The sequence below is a fragment of the Perissodus microlepis genome, chromosome 5 (genome assembly GCF_051167445.1).
Source record: "Perissodus microlepis isolate ML-2025 ecotype Zambia chromosome 5, ASM5116744v1, whole genome shotgun sequence".
Lineage (NCBI taxonomy): Eukaryota > Metazoa > Chordata > Actinopteri > Cichliformes > Cichlidae > Perissodus > Perissodus microlepis.
The window spans coordinates 33,457,198-33,478,955 of NC_140465.1; the positions used below are offsets into that span (position 1 = coordinate 33,457,198).

At 42.1% G+C, this 21,758-nt stretch overlaps 1 protein-coding gene across 1 annotated transcript in view; it reads left to right on the forward strand.

Annotated features, from left to right (window-relative positions):
• gli1 (GLI family zinc finger 1) overlaps nt 1-21,758 on the forward strand; it is a 56,390-nt gene that overhangs the window by 22,633 nt on the left and 11,999 nt on the right. Inside the window, exon 2 of the mRNA XM_084929489.1 lies at nt 21,598-21,707. Coding sequence (XP_084785615.1) covers nt 21,637-21,707 — 71 coding nt within the window. The 5' untranslated portion in view covers nt 21,598-21,636. The remainder of the gene's footprint in view (nt 1-21,597; nt 21,708-21,758) is intronic.

Here is a 21,758-nt window from a genome sequence, read left to right on the forward strand (position 1 = left end):
CCATAATATGCTAGCACCATTTGAAGTTATATATTCATAAAGAAATCTGTTAGAATTTTGAATGAAACTACTTAATCGCAACAAGTGGTTAATTGTGTGTACAAGCATATATTAAGCTAAATGAGTGCTTTTACAGCGTTAATGTCTTAATTTGATTACTTGTAAGAAGCATTTTTATTTCATGTTAGACTGTTGAGTGGTTTAGTCTTGAAAGCTCTTGTGTAACTGGGTTTATTTGCAGATCGGCAAACCCGCTTGAACTTTTTTATATGCAATCCTGAAAATTAAAAACCTTAAATTAAACGTTTCTGTGGTTAAACCCTTAATATTGAAGTCTTCTGACTTTACTGAAATGATGCTCTTTCTTTATAAAGTCCTGTTAGCATCATTCTAAAAAGGTTCACCAATGAGACTGTGCTTTATATAGGCAGGATTTCACTGGATGGCATCTTAAACAATCTTTCTTCAATTAACTATATACAAAAGTAAATAAATTCATTCAGGATGTGATGAAATAACAAGAACAAACTCATTCATGTGTCCGCATGCATCAACCAGCATGCACCCTGTTGACACTGTTGCTCCTGCTTTTTCTCTTTAGCTTAACGTTTTCTTACTTATTTCTTTGTCCTTTACTTAGAGTGCTCTTTCTTTTCAATCATGTACATAATGTCCTTAGGGATTATGAAAGTATTCTGATTCTGATTCTCAGTCACTTTATTCCATTACTGTGACCCTAAAAGTCCATTTTAAGTTTATCACATGTTTTATAAGCTTCATCTTTGTAAATATATCAGAATGAGTAAATCAGAAAAAATGGAAGAAATATAAGCTAGAAGAAGAGAGAGCGAGATGTTGTTGGAGTACCTTTATAAAGATCCTTTCAAGTACTTAACTACAAGTATTTAAGTAAAAGTACTTTAAGTTTGTAAACTTGCTTTTCAGCAATAACAGTACCATAAGGATCAAGAAGAGTTTGTGTTGACTCTGTAATGAAACTGTAAGTTATAAGACCTACTGATCGTGTCACCGCAAATAATCACATAATAATCAATTTATTATTGTCTTTATCTGGTGCCGGCCAATAAGAGAGTGAGACAAATGTGCAGGCCAAAGAAAGGAAATGAAGGATATTTAGATTGTCAGGAAGCGTGACATGTGTTTGCCATGGTTGACTTTTATCTTTTACTTATTTCTTATGCTAACACACTTTTACTCTCACTTTTTAAAGCTGTAATAAAGCACTTTTCTTTTTAAGAGGACCTGCTAATTAGTACATGTGTGAAATGTGAATAACAACAGTTTGCCTGGCCTGCACTGTCCCTCGGGATAAGCTGCCTCAATGGGAGCACAACAGCAGAGCCCTTGTGCAAACAAAGTGTTCTCGAATGAAGGAGGCATTTAAAAATGATCGCTCTTCACAAACAGAATGCGATGCTCCTCTCTCTGTCCTCTTTCTGTGCCACCACACCTCCCCCCTCTCTTTGTCATTCTCACCTTGTTTCTCTTTCACTCTCAAATCACATCTGTCCCTGTGAGAGACAGTTGGCCTGCACTAAAACCTGGAGTCACAAATAACGTGCTTTTTTCTTTTTCTGATCATCAAAGGGCTTCGTCTGTGTTCCGGTTGTGTCGGAACTTGCAAGGAGATGATCAGTGGAGGAGTGGCAAGCAGAGAAGGTGCTGTGGTGCTGGATATGCAACTTGGAAACCGGGACTGAGTGGCCAGGCTCGGGAAAGAGGGAAAAAATGAGGAGGGGGGGGGCGACTGAGATTGGAGGTGGAGAGTGGAGTGATTAAAATTCATCCCACGGTGCAAACAAAAGGAGGAATGAAAAAGGGAGAGAATGCAGGAGAGACGAGAGAGTGAGAGCTCTGGGTAAGAAAGATTTGGGGTGAAAAGAAGATTGTAAGCCTCAGCAGATCCCTGAACAGTCCTCCCCTCCCTAAATGGCTGCCTTGTACTCGCAGCACAATTATCCTCCCGAGACAACGGAAAGCAACGGGAGGAAAGGGGGAAAGTGAAGAGGAGCGGGAGATGGATAGATGAAGAGCAGGAGGGAGAGAAAGAGAGAGAACATTAGTTATTCGGCAGGCTTTTCCTCACAAGATTTGCAGAGGCAGCGTGAACAGGGGGTCAACAATTGACTCAATTACAAGACAAACTCTCCAAGGGCCCTACACCACCACTCACCGCAGACCCTGCAGCTCTCGGGCAGGCTGTTAATTTTTTTTCTCCCCCCCTTTTCTTAGCTGGTAAATGTTTGCCCCTCTTCAGGTGCCCCTGGCAGACGCAGGAACTCCAGCCTACAGCTAGACTTTAACCTTTTCAGCCACTGAATGATTCCCCTCTCTGTTCTCCATGAAGAGCTGGAGGAAAAGAGGGAGCGATGGAATGAAGAGGCAGATGAAGGGCTAGAAGCCTTCTCTTTGTTATGCTTTGTAGCTCGTAATGAATAAGAAACGTCTGGTGACCCAAGGGGAGGCTTTTTTTTCTTTTCTCCATTGCACAGGTGGAATTTTTCTTTTCCTTGTACATGGCCTTGTGTAATATGGATAAAAAGAAAGGATTTTCCATGTAATTTTTGTATTACATCTGTAGCTATTACCTCTATACTATAACTTAGATACTTAGTTGGCTATACTATAGATTTGTATTGATTTTACTCCCTGTTAGTTCCTGTTTGGTTTCACCGTTAGAATTTGGGTACTGCTGTATTTACATACACATGAATGCTTGGTTACGGTTATGTCTGTCCAGTAAACTCATTGGTTTAGCCAGCGGGGTCTGTACAAAGGCAGAAAAACAGCTCTAAAATGCACTTATTCATATATTCCGTCTTCTTTGTTTCATTTATTTAAAGCAATTTAAAATAAATTGTGGGTTTAGGAGTGCTTTAACATGTATGCACGACATATGAAGCAAGTGTGATGCAGCCTGTTGCGTGTGGACTCAATGTTTTCATGTTGATTTTTCCATCCTGAAGATACCTGATGAAAGAATGGAGTGCCAATGTGTGTTTTGCCTCTTGCTAGCTTGGTTAGCAAGTTGCATTTTGTAAGCTGTACGGCTGCAAAGCTAAAATGCACATGTTGGCAGATTAGGGCTAAGAAACAGGCTAATAAAATGCTAAACTTTCACTCACCACAACTAAAGCACAAACCTAATGTTAGTCAAATAGTCAATTGAAGGGCTCCAAAAGGCACAAACACATCGAGCAGATGCCCATCGGCTAAAGCTGCATTTGTCAGGACACCTTCCACTTAACATGCACGTGCCTGTCTGCCTGCGGACTGTCTTCACACTACCCCTGCTTGTGCGTAAACCAAGCATTAGCTGGTTGCCGTGGTTTAATTAGTGAAGGAAGTTGCTGTTTCCTGCCAGGAAATACTTTGCCACCTAAGCAACTAGTCAGAGGACATGGATCAAGAAGTTCTTAAATAAGAGGAAGGTCTTTAGAAGTGCTGATACATTTGTGATAAACGCCAACTGAAACATAAATTAAGTAGCATAACTTTATATGTAATTTACAGCTGAACTGAAAAATGAGAATGAGTAATAAATAAGAAGTATTTATATTATAGAGCTGAAGGATATCAGAAACATTTTCTTGACCTGTTTGAAAGTCACAAAAGCAAGATAATTCTGCAGTGCTAGAAAAAACAGGAGAGAGAACTTGCAGTGTTTGCCATTTTTCCCGGCGACCGTGCATTTATAAGGTCAGACAATACAGTGAGGAATGGGGGTTCAACAATAGGCCTGTGGCCCTTCTCTTGTCAGTCAAAAGGACTGCTCAAGCATGTGCCTCAACTCTGCTCCCTCTCTTTTTTCCATCTCTTCTTCTTCCATCAACTTGATTTTCTTCCTTTGTCTCTGTTTGTCACTCTCATTTTCTTTACCTCCCTGCCGCTTGTCTTTCTGTCGTTCTGTCTTTTGTATTGCATTTAATTTCCCCCAATCCTTCTTCTATAAAGGAGAAAGAAGGACACGAATACCACACACAGACTTTGAGTCATACGCTGCACAGCAGCATCACTGCCACCAGATTTTTTCCATCTCAACTGCCTCCTTTTTTTTCTCTGTAGGAAACAATAGTAGAAGTGTACTCTACTTTTTGAGTTTATGCATTAGCATTTTACTTCACTTTATTTTACTTTACTGCAGTTCTGAACCTTGATTGGCAAATGTGCATCTGAGAATATCCAAAAAATGTAAAGTCTAAACAAACATTAACTGCTATCTATTCATCAGTGTAATATCTGAATGCATGTAGGCCTCGTGTCCTGCCTCCTCATGCTTTTTTTCCTACGCCTGAGTGAGAAAATATCCCAAGCTGACTGTCTTCTGCCGTCTGCTGCATGTGAGAACTTTGGACAATGTCCTCACCCGATTCCCTCGACGTTGTCCAGATGTAACGTGGCACGAGCCAACAAGCAGTGAAAACTCTGGCCTGAAAAACCTCCCAGTAATGGAGAAGGATCAACTCTGCGTGTGTGTGTGTGTGTGTGTGTGTGTGTGTGTGTGTGTGTGTGTGTGTGTGTGTGTGTGTTCATGTCTGTAGCGAGCCATTCACTGCTGCTGCTGACGTAAACTGTGCCCTTCTCATTGTGTTCGTCACACCGGGTCTGTGGGTCATCTGAGCCAACCGCCCGCTTCTCTCAGCGTGTGTCTGTATACTTGCTGCTCCGTACCTTTGTGCGCATTTGCATCTGTTTAGTTATATATGACAGGTTATGTGTAAATATTTTTGCAGTGTGTACACTGTGTTTGTTCGCCTGAGCGAGTGAAAGTTTGTGTCTGCGCTTTATGTGCATGTGCTCCCTGCGCATCGCTGATCACTGCATGGAGATACCGCCTGGAATTTAGGGCTGAGACGCAGTGAAAGGGAGCCCCTTCCTCATGCATGAGATAGCATCAGTGTTTACATGCACAAATAGCAGATAGCTTCTGTGATTGCAAAACATCTCCAACCATTTTCTCATGTAAAGTGCAGTGAATGTTCTTCATTCGGCCATGCTTTGACAAAAAAAATGGAAGCCATTAACACCGATCGTTAATGTTTTGGGCACAGTGATGCTTGATGGTTTGTAGTTTATCTGTTCATTGATTGCAATAAATAGATCAAATGGGATATCTTTTTATTTATATACTATACTCTAATAGTTATACTGTGCTCTCATAATTTGAAGGCTGAAAAGCTGGAACCTTGTCAGCCTTCAGAAAAATGAAGTGTTTTTTCCTTTTTTGGGGCAACCAAACAAGCAAGCAGTGTTAGCAGTTCATTGGAGCAACACATTGAATCCCTCAAGCATCGTGTATATTGGAAAAAATGGGGGAAATAGTTGTTGTCTTGTGTTCTGAAGTCTAGTTTCTAATTCTTTTAATATAGAAAGAATTAGCTTGGTCTAGAGGTCTGTGGAAAGCTTTCCAACCTGTCGTTGGTCTCCTTTGAGTGGAAAGTGTCTCAGTGCAAATCCTTGCTGAATCTTAGTTCCCCTGCATCTGCAGCTGTGGATTCAAGTGCTTAACAGTTTAAACTGCTTGTAGCTCCAAATCAGAAGCTACCTTTTCCTTCTTTTCCACCAATTTGTGCTGCTGCTCTTGCCATCCTAGATCCATTTCTGTCATGGTGCTATTTGAGAACTGGCCCGTATTTTGAGAGTTTGTGAAACAAACTGTTGTATAAAGCTTTAGTAGCAAAATTCGGTCATTTCCATGGGACGTAAATTATGGTGGTTAGAATCTATAGGCTACATCCGCCAATCACTGAGACATTTGTTGTGGTATCCTCTCCAATATTCAATGATATCAATGGTTTCAACTTTGAGTGCAGCTATTTTTTGGTGTTATGTACCAATTTTTTCTTCTTCTTATGTTTTTGTTATTTGGTGAAATTGAGTCAATTTTAGAATTGGGACCAGTGGTAGATCAGTGCAGTCAGTACTAATGTTGATTAACTGAGTAAAAATGTTGTACTTTAACATTTTATAGACAAACAAACTGCAGATATCATTAGCGCCTCTGTCAGTGCGCCCCAGGGTGGCTGTGGCTATAATGTAGCTTGCCATCACCAGTGTGTGAATGTGTGTGTGAATGGGTGGATGACACGTTGTGTAAAGCGCTTTGGGGTCCTTAGGGACTAGAAAAGCGCTATACAAATACAGGCCATTTACCATTTAGTGCCTACATAACTTAGCAAGCCTTTGCCTTTTAGAAAGCATCGTTCTCTGTATGTCTGTGCAGATAACAAGAAAGCACAGTTTTCCTATTTCACCTTTATACAGCATGTACTATATGGGCAAAAATCCTGATCCATGAAGCTTCCAGCGCACAGTTTCTGTGCTGATGTTAATGGCAGAGGAGATTTGGAAATGTGAGTTACTGTAGCTGCTAAATGCTTCCACTTTGCAACAATACCACTTAGCTGGAGAGAAGAAATCTCTCAAACTGACTTGTTGTAGTGACAACATCCTGTTAGTACCACACCCAAAATCAGTGAGATCTTTTGAATGACCACAAGTGTTTATAAAGGACGACTGCATGGACTGGTGCTTGATTTTATACACCTGTCCCAACGCCTGAACTCAGAGATTGTCCACGTAGTGTATGTGAATGAAGAACGATCAGAGAAGTAGTGGAGGAAAGTTCTCAGGCTTGGGTTCATCCTTTTACACTGTGTTCATTATTTACATGCATTGACGTTTCTCATGTGACATTATTGTTCAAGAATTGTCCGTCCGAAGTGATACAGTCACCGGCTGCTACGGGAAAAATGCATCTTCCCACACTGTCTGGCATTGGTCCCTCGTTATTGATGGGTGAAAATGGTTTAAAAGAAGGTGCTGAACCAAAAAGCTCCCAGGGGTTGGTAGGATTGGTAGGAGATCGCCATGGTTGCCTGTAGTTTTTCATGTTTGTCAACAAATACTTGCTAAACACTAACCAACTGGTAATAACACTTGAAAAAGAAGCAAACTGAAAAAGGAGAAGGTTTGCCTTCAAAGTAAAAGTTGCACCCTTGGATACATGTTTGGTGAAGCATTTACTTTGAAGGAAAAGCCCATCAGCTCTGTGCAAACGATGACTGGACCTGTCAAAAGCCATTACAAGGAGATTTTTGCCAGTTGCACAGTGAATACTTGGTTTGTCCTTCATGACGAGTGGTTGCCAGATGGTCACTGACCAGTCTCTAAGCCTGTCTGACTAGGGTCTTTTTTCAACTTGGTCCTACATTGTCATCATAGTTGTGAAACACACAAAATAAGACAAGTTAACGTCACGTTGTTAACACAGGTTTTTGACATATGTTTTCATATCAGCAAAAGGTGATCAGCTCAGAATCTGTAGCAGTGAGGGACAAGAGTTTAGAAATATGACACATCTGACTGGTCCTGTGTCCCCTCCTCTTATACAAAATGTTTTATACAGAGATGCAGAGCTTGCTAATAGTTAGCAGCTATGTGCCAGCCTAACCAATCAGTGGTTCAAGTGCCGGATTTAGCACCAGTTTCTAAAGGGTTCAAGCTATCGCATCATCTACTCCTGTATAATTATAATGGTGGTAAAAACCAACAAGATTGTGCGTCCGTGCTTTCAGTCCAGTTACGGAAACTGAGGTTCACTGGCTTAAATGAGACCAAAGCAGGGCTTGTGTTAGCCGATGTGATGTCACTTTTGGGGAGTGTGCTATTCTCAAGGACAATTATTACTCGTCTGTGTCTAGCATTAAGCACAAAGCTAAACATTGTAAGCAAAACTGAGAAAACGTTGTGTATGTGTGAGGTCTACCACAACTGAAAATGGGGAAAAAAAATCTTGTAAAATGTGTTCTCAATTTAAGGATCGATTTCACAATCAATCTAAATGAGCTGCAGTTCAGTTCACTGAAATTCCTCACATGTTTTTGATCTGACAAGTTTGTGAGCGTGTTTATTTGAGAGCAAAACTGAAGTGTGACTGGAATCAGTGTATTTTCCGTTATGTGTTTAAATGTTTTCATATGTGTGTGTGCATGAGTGTGTGATTGTGTGGGTGTGTTAAGCTTCTCACCCCTCCAATTTACAGCCATCTGATTAGCTGATTTGTTGCCTTGTAGTTATGCTAATGCCAGCTAATTACAGCCCTGGTGAGTACTCAAGGCTCTCTCTCTCATTCTGTGTGTGTGTGTGTGTGTGTGTGTGTGTGTGTGTGTGTGTGTGTGTGTGTGTGTATCTCATGCTGTCAGTTACTCAGCAGATATCATGGCTGCTCCTTGCCACAGCTGTCAGCAGGATGGTGTCAGACAGTCGCACGACTTTAAAGATGCAACTGGGTGTATTTGTGTACGTGGTTGTGTTGTCTGCATTTGTTCATTTGTAGACTCTGGACAGTCATGACTGCTTTCATTCTTATTCAGGGAAGGTGTGTGTATGAATATGAGTGTGTGACCATTTTTCCTTTGGATGTGTGAGTGTATGTGTCTGTTTCCTTGAGTCACATGCTAAGCCCCAAACATCAGCTCAGGGATCCCAGCCAATTAAAAGCTAACGCAGGCCCAGATGCCTTTCTCCTACCAACATCTGGGTATTAAGCTAAACGCCTGCGATATATTAGTTATGAAGTCAGCAGCTATGAGGAGGACCACACAGGAGAAGGGGGACATTTTAGCACACAGTCTCGCTCTGTAACTTGTTCACTATGTAAAACGATGAGGTTTGTCTAACTAAAGGGCAAACAAAAGAAAAAGGAGAACATTGTTTTCTTTCTCACTGATTCATATCAACTAACCTGTCATCAGATTTCACCAGTCATCAACTTCTGTATGTATGAGTTTGCTGAAATGGCCCTGCAGAGACACAAGGAACAGGAGTTGTAGACAGAGAAACCCACAAACTTAACTTTTGTTCTATATTTTTTTCAAAATCTTTTTGCAAAATGCATAAAAGATGAGCGGGAAGACTAAAAATGTGAGAAATTTTCACAATTTGCACTCCAGGGGCAGAGCTTCGGAGGAAGCACCAGTGTAAAAGTGAGGATATAACACTGTATTTGTGCACATTTAATCGAACAGCTCTGAACTGATGAAGACAAGTCGCCACGTGTGTTCATCTGCTGGGACAAATTTATCTACAGTTTACATACTGAGGTGGGCAAGAGAGATAAGAACATGGAGAACGAGAGCAACAGTGAGGGGGTGGTTTGCATTGTAGAACATAATGATGTGCTTATAGTTGTGATTATATCAGTTCACTGGATTGTGTATTTAATTTCCCTTGATTTCAAATTAAAGATCCAGGGTGGTAGTGATGCAACAGTGGTGCTTGAAGGTTTGTGAGCTCCTTCACGTCATCGCGTTAACAAAATGAAAACCCCTCTTGTGTCGCTGTCAATCGCTTCTGCTTGTTGGCTCTGAGGAATTTCAGTTTAAGCCATTCCTCCAATCAGAACAGCTTCAATGCTGGCAGGTTGATGGGTTTCCTTACACTGCATGCTGTACCTTCTTCTACATTTCTGAAAACATGCGCCTTTTTAGGAAGTTTTTCCAGAAGAACAATGGTTAAGGTAGCTGAGATATGGTGTCATGACAGTTTTGGGGGCAGAGTGGTTTCATCTCTTTTGTTCACAGTGCTCGCAGCACTGTCTGCAGCACATACAGCAGATGGCCCAGCTGGTGTGGAGTCACTTGGTGTGTTTGCATTAAGTTGTTAGCTAGTTAGTGAAAGCCTGTGTTCACAACCTCTGCAACCTTTGTGCAGTTTTCTGCTACTTTGGACTCACTGAAAACATAAACTATTGCATGTTTCACTAAATCACAGGTCAGCTGATTTTAAGATATAGAGGTTTGTTATATTTTACTACATAACGTGTGTTTAATCTGATGAGTCCAGATTTCTGCTGGAGTGGTGACATTTGGATAATGCAGTCAGAACTGGATGTAAACAACATGAAAGCATGGAGCCATCCTACCTCATGTCAGCTGTTCAGGCTTGTGTTTGTGGTGTAATGGTGTGGGGGATATTTTTTGGCACACTTTGGGCTCCTTAGTACCAGCTGAACATAGTTAACACACCACAGGCTAACTAAGTACTGCTGCTTAGCATGTCAACTGGTTTTCTGAGCTCACTGTATTCAAATGGCCTCCACAGTCACCAGATCTCTATCCAGTAGAAGACCTTTGGGATCTGGTGGAACAGAAGATTGACATCATGGATATCTGCAGCAATCATGTTGTTGTGGACCAAAGGTTAGCGGCACCTTGTTTAATCCATGCCACCAAGAACTAAGACAGTTCTGAAGGACAAAGACAGTCAAATCCAGAACTAGCAAGGTGGCTTTAAGTGTATATAAAAATATTTAAACAAGTGGAGTTTGCTGAATTATTGGCCGTTGGGCTGAAATACGGGTAATTTAAGCTCTTCTGGGATTTTTTTTTTTTTTTTTTACCTCAAGGCACTTTATATTGTAAGATAAAGATAATACAGAGAAAACCCCAACAATGAGACAACCCTCCTATGAGCAAGGACTTGGCAACAGCAGAAAGGAAAAACTCTCTTTTAACAGGAAGAACCCTCTGGTAGAACCAGGCTCGCGACTGCTTGGACGTGAGGGGAAGAAGACAAGACAATTCGTAACTCCTTTAAGTATAAACTACAAAAGGTGTTTTTAATTTTCCCAAAGGATATTTAAAGTCTGATTGTCTGACTGCGAAGTTTCCAACCATCCATTTTCTTAACTGCTTATTCGACTTCCAGAGGGTAGCAGAGAAACTACAGCCCTTCAGTCTGGGAGAGGCAAGGTACACTGTGGAGTCATCAGTTTCCTAACATGCATTTGAAAGTGGAAGGAAACCATATACCTGCCAGTCACAGGATTTAATGTCTACATTTCGGAGTTTGACACTGATACACCCAAAAATACACCTGTTCAGAATCCCCATTTATATCCACCTATAATATGGCTTTCTTCTACACAGGAAAGGACTTTCAGACCCTAAAACAAGAGCTCAGGCAGAAAAACGAGTGCACAACAAATTCCACACGGCTTTGTCTCGATTAACCGTGTCTGCACAGTTTTTATGGCGGCGTTGTCTGTGCCATATATCTCCTTGTTTCCTCTCAGTGAGAGGCTCTCAGAGCTGTGGTCACTGTGTTCCTCTGGTGGCCTGCAGGCCTCGTCTGCCGCTGTCGTGTTTTGTAGAGACTGTGTTGCGGTTTCTCCTACGCACCAAATACAAACACACAGACGCACACACAAACACACAAATACACGCACGTGTCTTGTCTCCCTTTCTGCCTGTTTTTGTCTGTCTTGTGCTCAACCGCACACATGCGTCGGGTATCCGCCCCTCCACATCCTCTCCACCTCTATACCCTGGAGCCCATCTGTCTCTCTTTCCTCGGTCTCTTTTTCCTCGTCAGTTTTCCACCTCCTCTCTCTCCTCCCTCGCTTCCAGCTGTGTTATACAGCTAAAGAATATAAGGAGCAGCAGGCCGGCTATAAATATTCCCTGCCCACCCAAGACTGTTAGGATTATTATTTTTCTTATAATCACTGTGGTCTTTCTATAAACTGAACAGATTATTATCTGGTTTTTGTTGCCCTGTGCAGGTCCCTACTGCACAAGATAGCTGCCCTCTCCACTGAATTGTTCTTTGTGCAACATTTGTCAAAGAATTAGCAGGAGGTTGTATTTGAACTGACACAGCAACGATGTGGCGTCGGATGAGATGAGTGGACGAAAAATACATTAAAAATAAAAATCCTGGAGTAAAAGTGACGTAGAGCCACAGAGAGGGAGGGAGGAAAAGAGCCAGAAGAAGCTGGGTGATGGTCAGGAGCGCTGTCGAAGGTGAAGAGGAATGCTGAATTTACAATGACAAAGCTCTGTTCATGTTTTCTTAAAAATGGGGGTTGGGCTCCTACTTGTTTACAGATGGAGCAGTCCTGTGTGCTGCTTCGGTCTACAGCTGGGAACCAGCTGCGTGAATCAACCTTTCCTCATCTGCTTTATCCATCCATCCTTCTCTCCCTCCTTCTCCCCCCGCTTCCTTTGCTTCTCCTCCTTAAAAGGAGTTCAAAGAAATCCTTGTGGTTTGGGGCAATACCTATCTGCTATACAGGCATGTAGAAGTCAAGGAGAAGTAGTAGTAGGAGAAGAAAAGGCAAGACTTCAGTGGTAGACAGAGAAAAGAGGAAGGTGTGTATGTGTGTGTGTATGGGGGGAGGGAGAAAAAGAAGCTGGAGGTAAAGAGAGGAGAGGGAGGAGAGGAGCGGGGTACAGGAAACCACAGGTATGTGCAGGATGGTGGGTGGGTGGCCTAGAGAGAGAGAGAGAGGACAGAAGAAGCAAAAGAGTGAAGGAATCGCAAGTCATGTGGGGATTAAGCTGAAGGAAATACCCTTACATGTGTTGTCAGCATCACACCTGTCAGCTCGACTGAGTTTTTTTTGGTCGAGACCCCTGAACAGAAGTCTAACTGCTTTCCTGAGAAAGTGAAGCTCATTTGCCAGCAGTGCAAAACAGTGCTTGTACAGGCAAATGAATACAAGGAGAGGTGAACCGCTCCTAATCCTTAAACAAACACGATCAAGTCTCCGACTGATGAAGCCAATGGATACAAAGGTGATAAAACAGTAATCATGACTGTGCCGCTAAGGTTGGCTGTTCACGTGACAGTAAAGGAAGTTAATGATGGGACTTTTGAGCCCAAAATATTTTCATTGTCAGTTTGTTAAGCAAAGATTATGTTTACAGTTCACTTTTGTTCTGCACCTTTTACTCCTAGCACCAGGTGTTCATCAGGCTGGTGATACAAAATGATGTTTAGTGTTCCGAAACATTACAAAAACCCAGCGACGGCTCAAAACTCTGAGTTTTCTAGTCATTTTTCTTGCTGTGATTTATCTACCTTAGCTGTGCAGAGTAGCTGTACTCGAGCCCTCCAGTGCCCTAATATCTTTCATCAGTCACTCTGACTGTGTAACAACAAGGGATCAACGTTTCATCCCGCCATTCTGACAAGGTGAGAGCCCCAGCATTGAGACATCAGCACCGTGGCTTCACCAGCACAAAGTTTACAGTACAGGGATACGTGAAGTGTGAACCGCTGGGGTTGAGACTGGGGTTATGGTGTCGACTGTGTCTAAAAGGATAGTAAAGGATTCCCGTCTCATGGCTACACAGACAAAACAGAGTTTTTAACCAACTTTAAAACCAAAGAAATGTTGTCATGTGTCTCACCTTCAGACTTTGTATGCTTCTGTTATATTCAAATATATTTTCCTTAGTATGCATTTTTACATTCAAATATATTGACAGTAATGCAGTAATTTGGTAGATGAATTTCTGTCTTTTTAATGGATAATATGCGTAAGTATTTGTATACTCTGTACATTATCTGCATTATAGCTCGGTCATTAAGCCGGGATTATACTTTTCTGCTCGGGTCCGACAGTGAGCACGAGGGTCTGTGTGCCTGCCTGCTTTTGTGACCGCGTGGACTCATCCATGGAGCATTTACATTACAGTGCACCAACTACGCATCCGCTCCAGGCGGCGGACTGCTCGACCGTCGGGTCTTCAGCTGTCTGTGTCCGGGTCCACAGCAGATTATAATCAAGCCCTTGGAGCTTTACAGAAAACAAAATATTTAGAGTGAGAACTCTTTGAATGCCCAAGTTTACAAAGCAAAGCAACAGGTGATTAAAAATGGCCGTATGATTTTATACTTTAAACAGTGATGTAAAGAGGGAGGGAATAGGGTGGCAAGTGCCCCCATGAAATATAATTGCAGTGTGTGCAGCATCCAATGAGTTAGAGCCTGGGTGGGACCAGCAATAGAATCTAATCTAGTATAATGTACTTGTACTTTACTTACATATTTCTACTTCTATCCCACTGTATTTTGTACTCTTACCATTTACTTATTGTTTTGTAGATTAAAATACTAATATCCTTATATATTGTGCTGTATTCCTAAAAGTACTAAGCACAATACAATTTAAGTCATCTCCAGCTGGAATATGAAAATGATCCATCCATCCAAATAATTGTGATTCAATAATACATGTAGGGAGATCATGAAGAGAACTGGTGTATAATGAGTACTTTTACTTCAGGTGGTTTAAGTATTGTTTTTAAGTTAAACTCTTTGGCTGCTTAAAAGGGATTATGACCTTCTCCAGGGTCAAATACTTGTTTTGACCCTTAAATAGTTATTCAGTCAAAATGGTGTTTAAACTCATGTGTGGTGCTACTTCTCATATAGCAGATTTTGAGCCGAAAATATCAGTGAGGAGATAAATTTGAAATGTGGGAGCACAGTGTCTCATAGTGATGCTGTTGTCAGTATTGCCACCTCATAGCAGAAAGATCCTGGGTTCAAACAGGTATACACTCTCCTTTAGCCTGCACGGTTTCCTCCAGCTTCGTTTCGCACTCCAAAGACATGAATGTTAGAATAACTGGTGATTTTAAATTGGCCACAGGTGTGAATGTCTGTCTGTGTGTGTTTCTCCAGTAAGGATCTCGTGGCCTGTTTAGGGTGTACCCCACTTTTCCCCCCACGATAGCTGCGATAGGCTCCAGATCCCCCCGTGACCCTGGACTGGATAAGTGGTTAAGAAAATGAACGGATGAAGATCATTATGATGGCATGAAAGTCAGTTAACTAAAATACTGAATGATGGTCTTACTCGTCTGACACAATGAGGCTTATGTCTGTTCTGTATCTTTTTAAAGACCAAATGGGCATTAAAGCAGTTTAAATCAAAGTCAGAATTGCTGTTACTAAGTAGATATGACATTAATCTTCCCTGCAGCAGTTTAGTAAGTAGAGCTTACTGTACATTACAGTGATGTCTCCAACCCTGTGGCCTTTCACTGGTCACACTGTTGGCCCCCATCACATTACAGCAGCTGCGAGGAATTCACAGATTCTGGGTAAAAGGGGTAAAAAACACAAGGGGGGGTAGGGTGGGGGAGAAAAGCAGGAAAGGGTGAGAGTCTGTGTTGGGGTTGGAGGGGGGGTTACAAAAACAAAGGCAGAAATTAAAAACAAAGTTTACCACTGAAGGAAAACAACGGGGTTAGAAAAAGTAGGCGTAAGAGGAAAAAAGAAAGAAGGAAGGGAGGAAAAATGGAAGAAAACGAGGTAGAATCTGGGCTGTGGTTGGCTGCAGGCCCGAGCCCCGCCTCCGTTCCCTCCTCCCTCCCGCGGTCCGTCTCCAGCCCTAACACAACAGAATCCCCCACAAGCCCAGCCACATCAGGAACGGCTGGCTACATTATAGCTGCCATTATCGTCTCTCAAGTCATAACAGCCAGAGAACACCCACCTCGACTGCAGCTCCGCCAGGAGGGGGAGGGGCGAGGGAGAGGTCGCAAGAGCAGGAATGAGCATAGGGAAGGAGGGAGTGAGGGAATGAGTGAGAGGGTGGAGGCAGCGGGGGAGAAGAGGGAAAGCGAGAGATAGTCAGAGATACAGAGCTATGGAAGAGGCAGAATTATAAGAGGACAGCAGGGAGCAGAGGAGAGGGTGGGGGAGAAAGAAGATGCTTTCAGATGGGTGTTTACACTCGATGCAGCAACCTCTGAAGATGTGTGTTGAGTTTTATTGAGGCTGCTGAGTGTGTGTAAATGTTGTGTAGAATATTTAGCAAAAACACAAACAAGCAACACAGACTGAATACTCACATTCCCATGTGAGATTAGAAGAGAAGCAGGACTGAAAGGAACGGGGATGTCATTAAATGCCGCTTTTTATATTGGCTGAGGAAGCGGGGGGGCATGTGTGAGCCCCAGTTTAGTGTTTCACCCAAGAGAAAAGGAGTGTAGAAGTAGAGCGGATCAGACCTTTTGTGTGACACAGCCAGTGACCTGTGGAAATGTCTGTCCTCTCTGGAGACTTCCTCGGAGGGAGGAGGATCAGGACTTTATGGGAATGTCACAAATGGCGAAACTGTGAGAGACTAAACAATGTTTCTCTTTGTAACCCACAAACACAAACTGTCACCTGAAAACTGAATCTAATGGGACAAATAAGCACTAAAAGCTCTAAAATGCCTTCAGCCCGGTCCAATCAGATCCCTGCAGCAAGTCTGTCCTCCTGAACTGTATTTTGTCTCTTGAGCTGTTTTCTCATGTGGTACTTCTGACACTTTGTGGAGGATAACTTTGGGATATTTTCCTTAATCGTCCTTTCTCAATTATAGAATACAGCAGGAAATTTACTTCAGATGTATTTTCACTAGTGCCCACTTGCTACTGGTGAATCCTCTAGAATATTAGCTGCCCTAACACAGACTTGGTACCAAAGAGCTTGCTGGTTAAAGACTGAACGTCTGAACGTGCTGGGCAGTTGCATTCTCACTGCTCACTGTCTGACTAAAGTTCAGGGCTCGAGTGCATGTTTGGAAACGGCTTCAGCTTCTTAAAGTGACACTATTTAACTTAAATAAACAACCAATTTATTTTCCAATGAAAAGTTAAAGTCATAGGCAATAAAATATTAAAGTGCACCACATGACTGGGTAGGCGTAGAACCACCTTTCACAGCATTAACTTGAAGTAATCACTTTCCATGTAACTGTCAATTTTGGCCCACTCTTTACAACATTGCTTTGGTCCATTGAGATTCGTGGGCATTCATTTTTACACAGCTCCCTCCACAGCATTTCAGACAGTGAGGTCTGGACTTTGCAGAACCTTCATTCTTTTCTTTTTCAGCCTCTGTTGTAGATTTGCAGGAGTGCTGGGGATCATTATCCTGTTGCTGAGTTTCGGCCAAGCTTTAGCTTTCAGACACATGGTCTTGTGTTTGATTCTAGAATACAGAGTCCAATGGCCACAAGGTCCTGTGTCTGCAAGCAAGCCCAAATCATCACGCCTCCAACACCGTGCTTCACAGTTGGTATACAGAGTTTGTGCTGATGTGCTCTGTTTGGTTTTTGCCAAACATGGCGCTAGATTTGTCACCAAACATTTCCATCCTGGTCTCATCCGTTCAAAGTACAATGTTCAACAAGTCTTGTGACTGGTTCAGCTGCAGTTTTCTAAACTATAATCCATGCTGCCATGTTCTTTTTTTAGAGAGAAGAGGCTCCTGGCAACCCGTCAAAAAAACGTGTTCAGTGCACACAGCAAAGGGTCTCGAGTCAAAAACAAAACCAGGCTGCTGCATTTGACTCTGAGGCATATGTTCGCCTGCTCAAACCAGCACCCGAAGTCATGATTTTTAACATTTAACATGCCAACAGAGGCCAGTAAAGTCTGAGATTATTTCTTGGGTTGTTGCCTTTCTTTGAGTATCGCATGATCGGCCTTTGAGGTGAAGTTTGCTCGGATGTTCACTCCTGGGAAGGTTGTGCCATTGTCATAGCACATACCTGAAAGCTTGAGAATGGAAAACTGCCAGAACCTCGGCTTTTATAGAAGTGATCTTACTTTCTGATGATCAATCAATCATATGCATTCCGTTCACAGCACCTGGCTGCTACTTATACTCCTTATTTGTGTGGTGCAGTAAGGGTGCACTTACATTTCCACAGGACTGCATAGAGTCCTGTGAAAATGTTTTATTCCCTTCACAGAAGGCCTGCAGGCCACATCTGCTGTTATACTTAGTATCAGTTTTTGCTGAATTGTGAGTCTTTATAGTGCAGTGGTTTGGTTTCTGACAGTGAGTGAGTAATAGCCCAATAAAGGATACAAACCCATATTTTATTTGTTGGTGGTAGGCTCTGTTAGTTTGGTTAGTAAGTAGGTAAGCTGGGGTAGAAATTTATTAGGCTACGCTACATTCAAGTCTACTTAGGGATGTTTTTAAAATATTCATTAATGGAGGTGAGCTCATCTAATATCACCGTTAAGTGTGGCATCCAACAGCAAGCCCATTCATGGATTTGCCTCACTTTGGAAAAATAGTGTAGTGCTATTAGAGCAGAAGTAAAGTTAGTAAGTTTTCTTTTTTTCAGAACAGGATAATTCTGTACAACAAAACTAGAAAACAACACACTAAAAACAAGAAAATGATTCAAATGGATTATTATTGTCCAGCTGTTTCAGTTCATCAGTTAGATCAGGTTTGTGATCTTTATGTCTTTATGATAGGGTTGGGTTTTTCGGGTATTATTTACAGTAAATATCGCTGTTTTGCCTCATGTTACAGTACATTCATAAACAGTAGTCATTAGCTATATTTAAATATAAGATTAAAAAGACTTGGGCCACTCTAATGGGAATAGAACTAACTCGCAGAGCTTTTTCTCTTTGTTTCAGTCTCTTTATTCTTAAATTTGTTCACCAACAACAAACGTCTGGCAGGGCTTTTAGGCCGTCTTTCAACTCTGTCCTGTCTTCATTAATCTCACCTCCTTTCGCTCAGCTACAGTTCAGTCGGAGAAGTCCAGCTGGCTCCGTCGCACTTTCTAGTCAGCCAACAAGCAACTCCCAGCTGCCCATCGTGGTCATCAGCTCAGTGAACTGGATGTCTGACTATCCTCGATCTGGCTTAGTCAGGCAGGAAATAATCTCTGTAAACAGATATCTGCTCATGAATATGAGGAATCTGTAAGCAAGGGCCAAGATCTTTGGTAGCTTTCTGGTTTCTGCATGTAGTCCGCTTGTTGTCAGGATTCTGTTGACCAATCCCGTCCAGCTTTGCTTGCAAGTCACAAATGCTCTCATAAAAGAAAATTATGATTGAACCGAGGAGATAGAAAGGATAGAATCATTTACACAGAAAACTTTAATCTTTTCATTTCAGTGAGCGGTTACAAGTGTCTAACTCGGTCAGTAAATGTAACATCAAGAGTTAGTGAACCTTGAGTGTTTGAATGTGGAGGTTTTGGGTGTACAAAGTGGCTGGACATCCTGTCCTCATCGCCAGCTCCTTGGTTCCTGCCCAGCTAGCTGTGCTGCACTAGAGCAGATTTGTTTAGTTAGCCGTTTGATTTATGGCCTTGGGGTTTTTAATATGCTGCTGCCCCATCCCTCTCAAACCCAGCACCACAAAATTACACTGGGCAGAAAACTCCTTCAGAGTTTCTCACAAAATACTGACCTGAAATAGCGCAACACCTGTGTCAGCACCGCACATATGAAATCATCCTGGATGTGTAAATCCATGTATTTCATTCTGTAATAACTATGTAAAGGTTCGAAAGACTTTCCCACCTAAAATTCATCACCAATTAGAGAAAAATACTAACGTTTTTATAGTCTAATTCAACGTCTTCCTAATGAGGTCAGTTACATTGCACTCAACAGCTGTAGAGGTTTTGATTGAACTGCACCGTCTGCAGTTTCTGACGCCTGGTGTTTGTAACGTTTACTGTTTGCGTATGTTGGAGGTAAACCTAGCTTATGAGACAAGGTTGCTCAGACTTTTTCTGGATGTGAGCACAGCTTTGCACCATGCAAATTAATTACACAAGACACATTTCTGTGCGTGAACACTGAACTCACTGTTTTACTCCCTGGAGAAACGTTGCAAACACACTTTTCTACAAATTCCAGGTTGCACACATGCAGGTTGATACATTATTCACTCTCATGCTAGGATCTACCACACGCACACTCTAGTGCAAGTTAGACTCTCCAAAACACTTTTGTGATACACACCTGCTACTACAGCATCTGCGTTATGGACAAACCTCAGCCTTCTACTGATATTTCTACTATAAATTACACTAATTCATACAATTTGTTAATGAAAACGCACTTAGACACCAATATCGCCCATAAGTTCTTATAGTGCAAACTCAACTTTAATTATTCGGGTGACAGTTTTAGTGCTTCTGCAGAAATCGTAGTAACAGCATGACTGAGGAGGACACGAGGCAGGTCACACTTTGGAACGTAACCCTCAAGCGTCTTTAACTATTTTTAAAGCACGACCTTTCTCGAAAATTGCACAAAAAATAGAAATGTGCCGAGGATATTGTGTGCTCAGAGTTAGTGATCCCAGTGTGGTGAGTTTGTTGATCAACTTCTGCACCTGAAGAAATTGTCTCTCCCGCTTTGCCTCTGCCATCTAACACAGATATGATTGGACTTTTGTAACTGTGCCTGTGTTTCTCTGTGAGTGTGCTGTGCATGCATGGTTGTAATTATCTGTAACGTGTATGAGTGAAAACACTTTTTTGGGGGGGATAGCAAAGGTTGCTCGTCCAGTTAATGGTCATGTGGTCTGCTGCCAATCCTGTGCGACTGAGTTTCAGCACTAACAGCTTCAGTATACCCACCGTCACTGTGGCACACATTCTCGAAAGACTTGGTGGCCACTGGATGATTCTGCATCCCCACCGTGAGAATGACAGGTGTGCCAGTGTGTGTGTGTGTGAGGTTGTCTGGGGAACCCCTTCTTGGTATTTATGAGTTCTGGACAGCTGAGGTGTTTGGTGAGATCTCTATTTAGCACTTCCGGCTAATTATCATACACACATCCAAAGCCTGTGCTGAATATATGCAATTACTCCTGGAGTGCCCACCAACCCCCCACCCCCTGGTGGCATGTGGCTTAAATAGGTCCCTACTGCCCTTTTAACACTTGTGCTACTGCATAACAGGCGTCGCAACCTGTTACACTGAAACCATAGAGCTTTGATCTGCAGAGCACAGGAGCGCCTCTAGTTTGGGTTTGAACATTTGTGACATAAACCCAAGTAATGTGGTATTTGGACACAGCATCCAGAGTCTGATTTGTGATGCTTTTATATTTTTGCTTTATTTCATTGTTGCAGCACACGTCCAAATAAAAGAAATAATAACATATTTGTCCACACATGCGTGGACAAATACATAAAATTGTTGAATGTTTTTGGCCTTTTTCCATTTGTTGTAGCTCAGACATCAGTGTACTAATTACCTTTCGAAACATGTAAGAACCCACAGTCCCAGCTATTAGTACCTGCACTGATGTGGCTGGATGTAATGAGCAGGTGCTTGTTTCCTGAGCTCTCTCAGCTAGAATTACCTTACACATATACTCTTGCTGAAAGATACCGTCTCCATATGAGGCTCGCACAAAAGGCTGCTTTGTTCCACTTTCATTTTTCTCTGTTTGTCTTGCTAGCATCACTAAACCTGTGTCCTTTAAGTTTTTTAAGGCAAAGCCCTGATTTTCTTCACTGAGCATGCGTGGCTGCCTTGTCAGTTGTTTAACACGATAGAAAGATTTTTAAAAGCTCTCTAAGAGTACAGGATGTGTTTTTAATCGGGTAATCCCTTTTGTTAAATGTCGAGGTCGAACCTTGCACTCGAGTAGTTGTAGCTATGAAATTAAGATGAACGTGAATTCTTTTACATTTCACTTCTATGTGCTGCTTTTACTTAAGCAGTGGATTTGGCATTTTAAACCTGGACTGTTTAAAATAAGTATGACTCAAGCTTTCAGAGAGCTTATTTTGTTCACAAACTGTTTTTCTTAGTTTGGTTTGGTCTGTTATTAACATCCTACGTATTCTTTTTTTCCCCCTCAACCACAATTGTTCTCTGTATTTGGATTTTCTTTCTGGTGGATTTCAGTTTTGTTTGGTGGAGTTGGGTTTGTTTGGATTTCCTTCTCTTCATCCTAACCGTGTCCTCGTCTCTTTATTTTTCTCTCTCTCTCTGTCAGGTCCAGGGTGTAAGGGGAGCATTAGGTCTCAGAGCTCCGATGCCAGTGGACATGCAGCCACACCAGGGGCTGTATTACTACGAGACCTCACCCAGCCAGCCCTCCAGAGGGTAAGACGGCAGCGAGCACGGAGCGAGGCCTCCTGTTGCTTTTAAACAGCC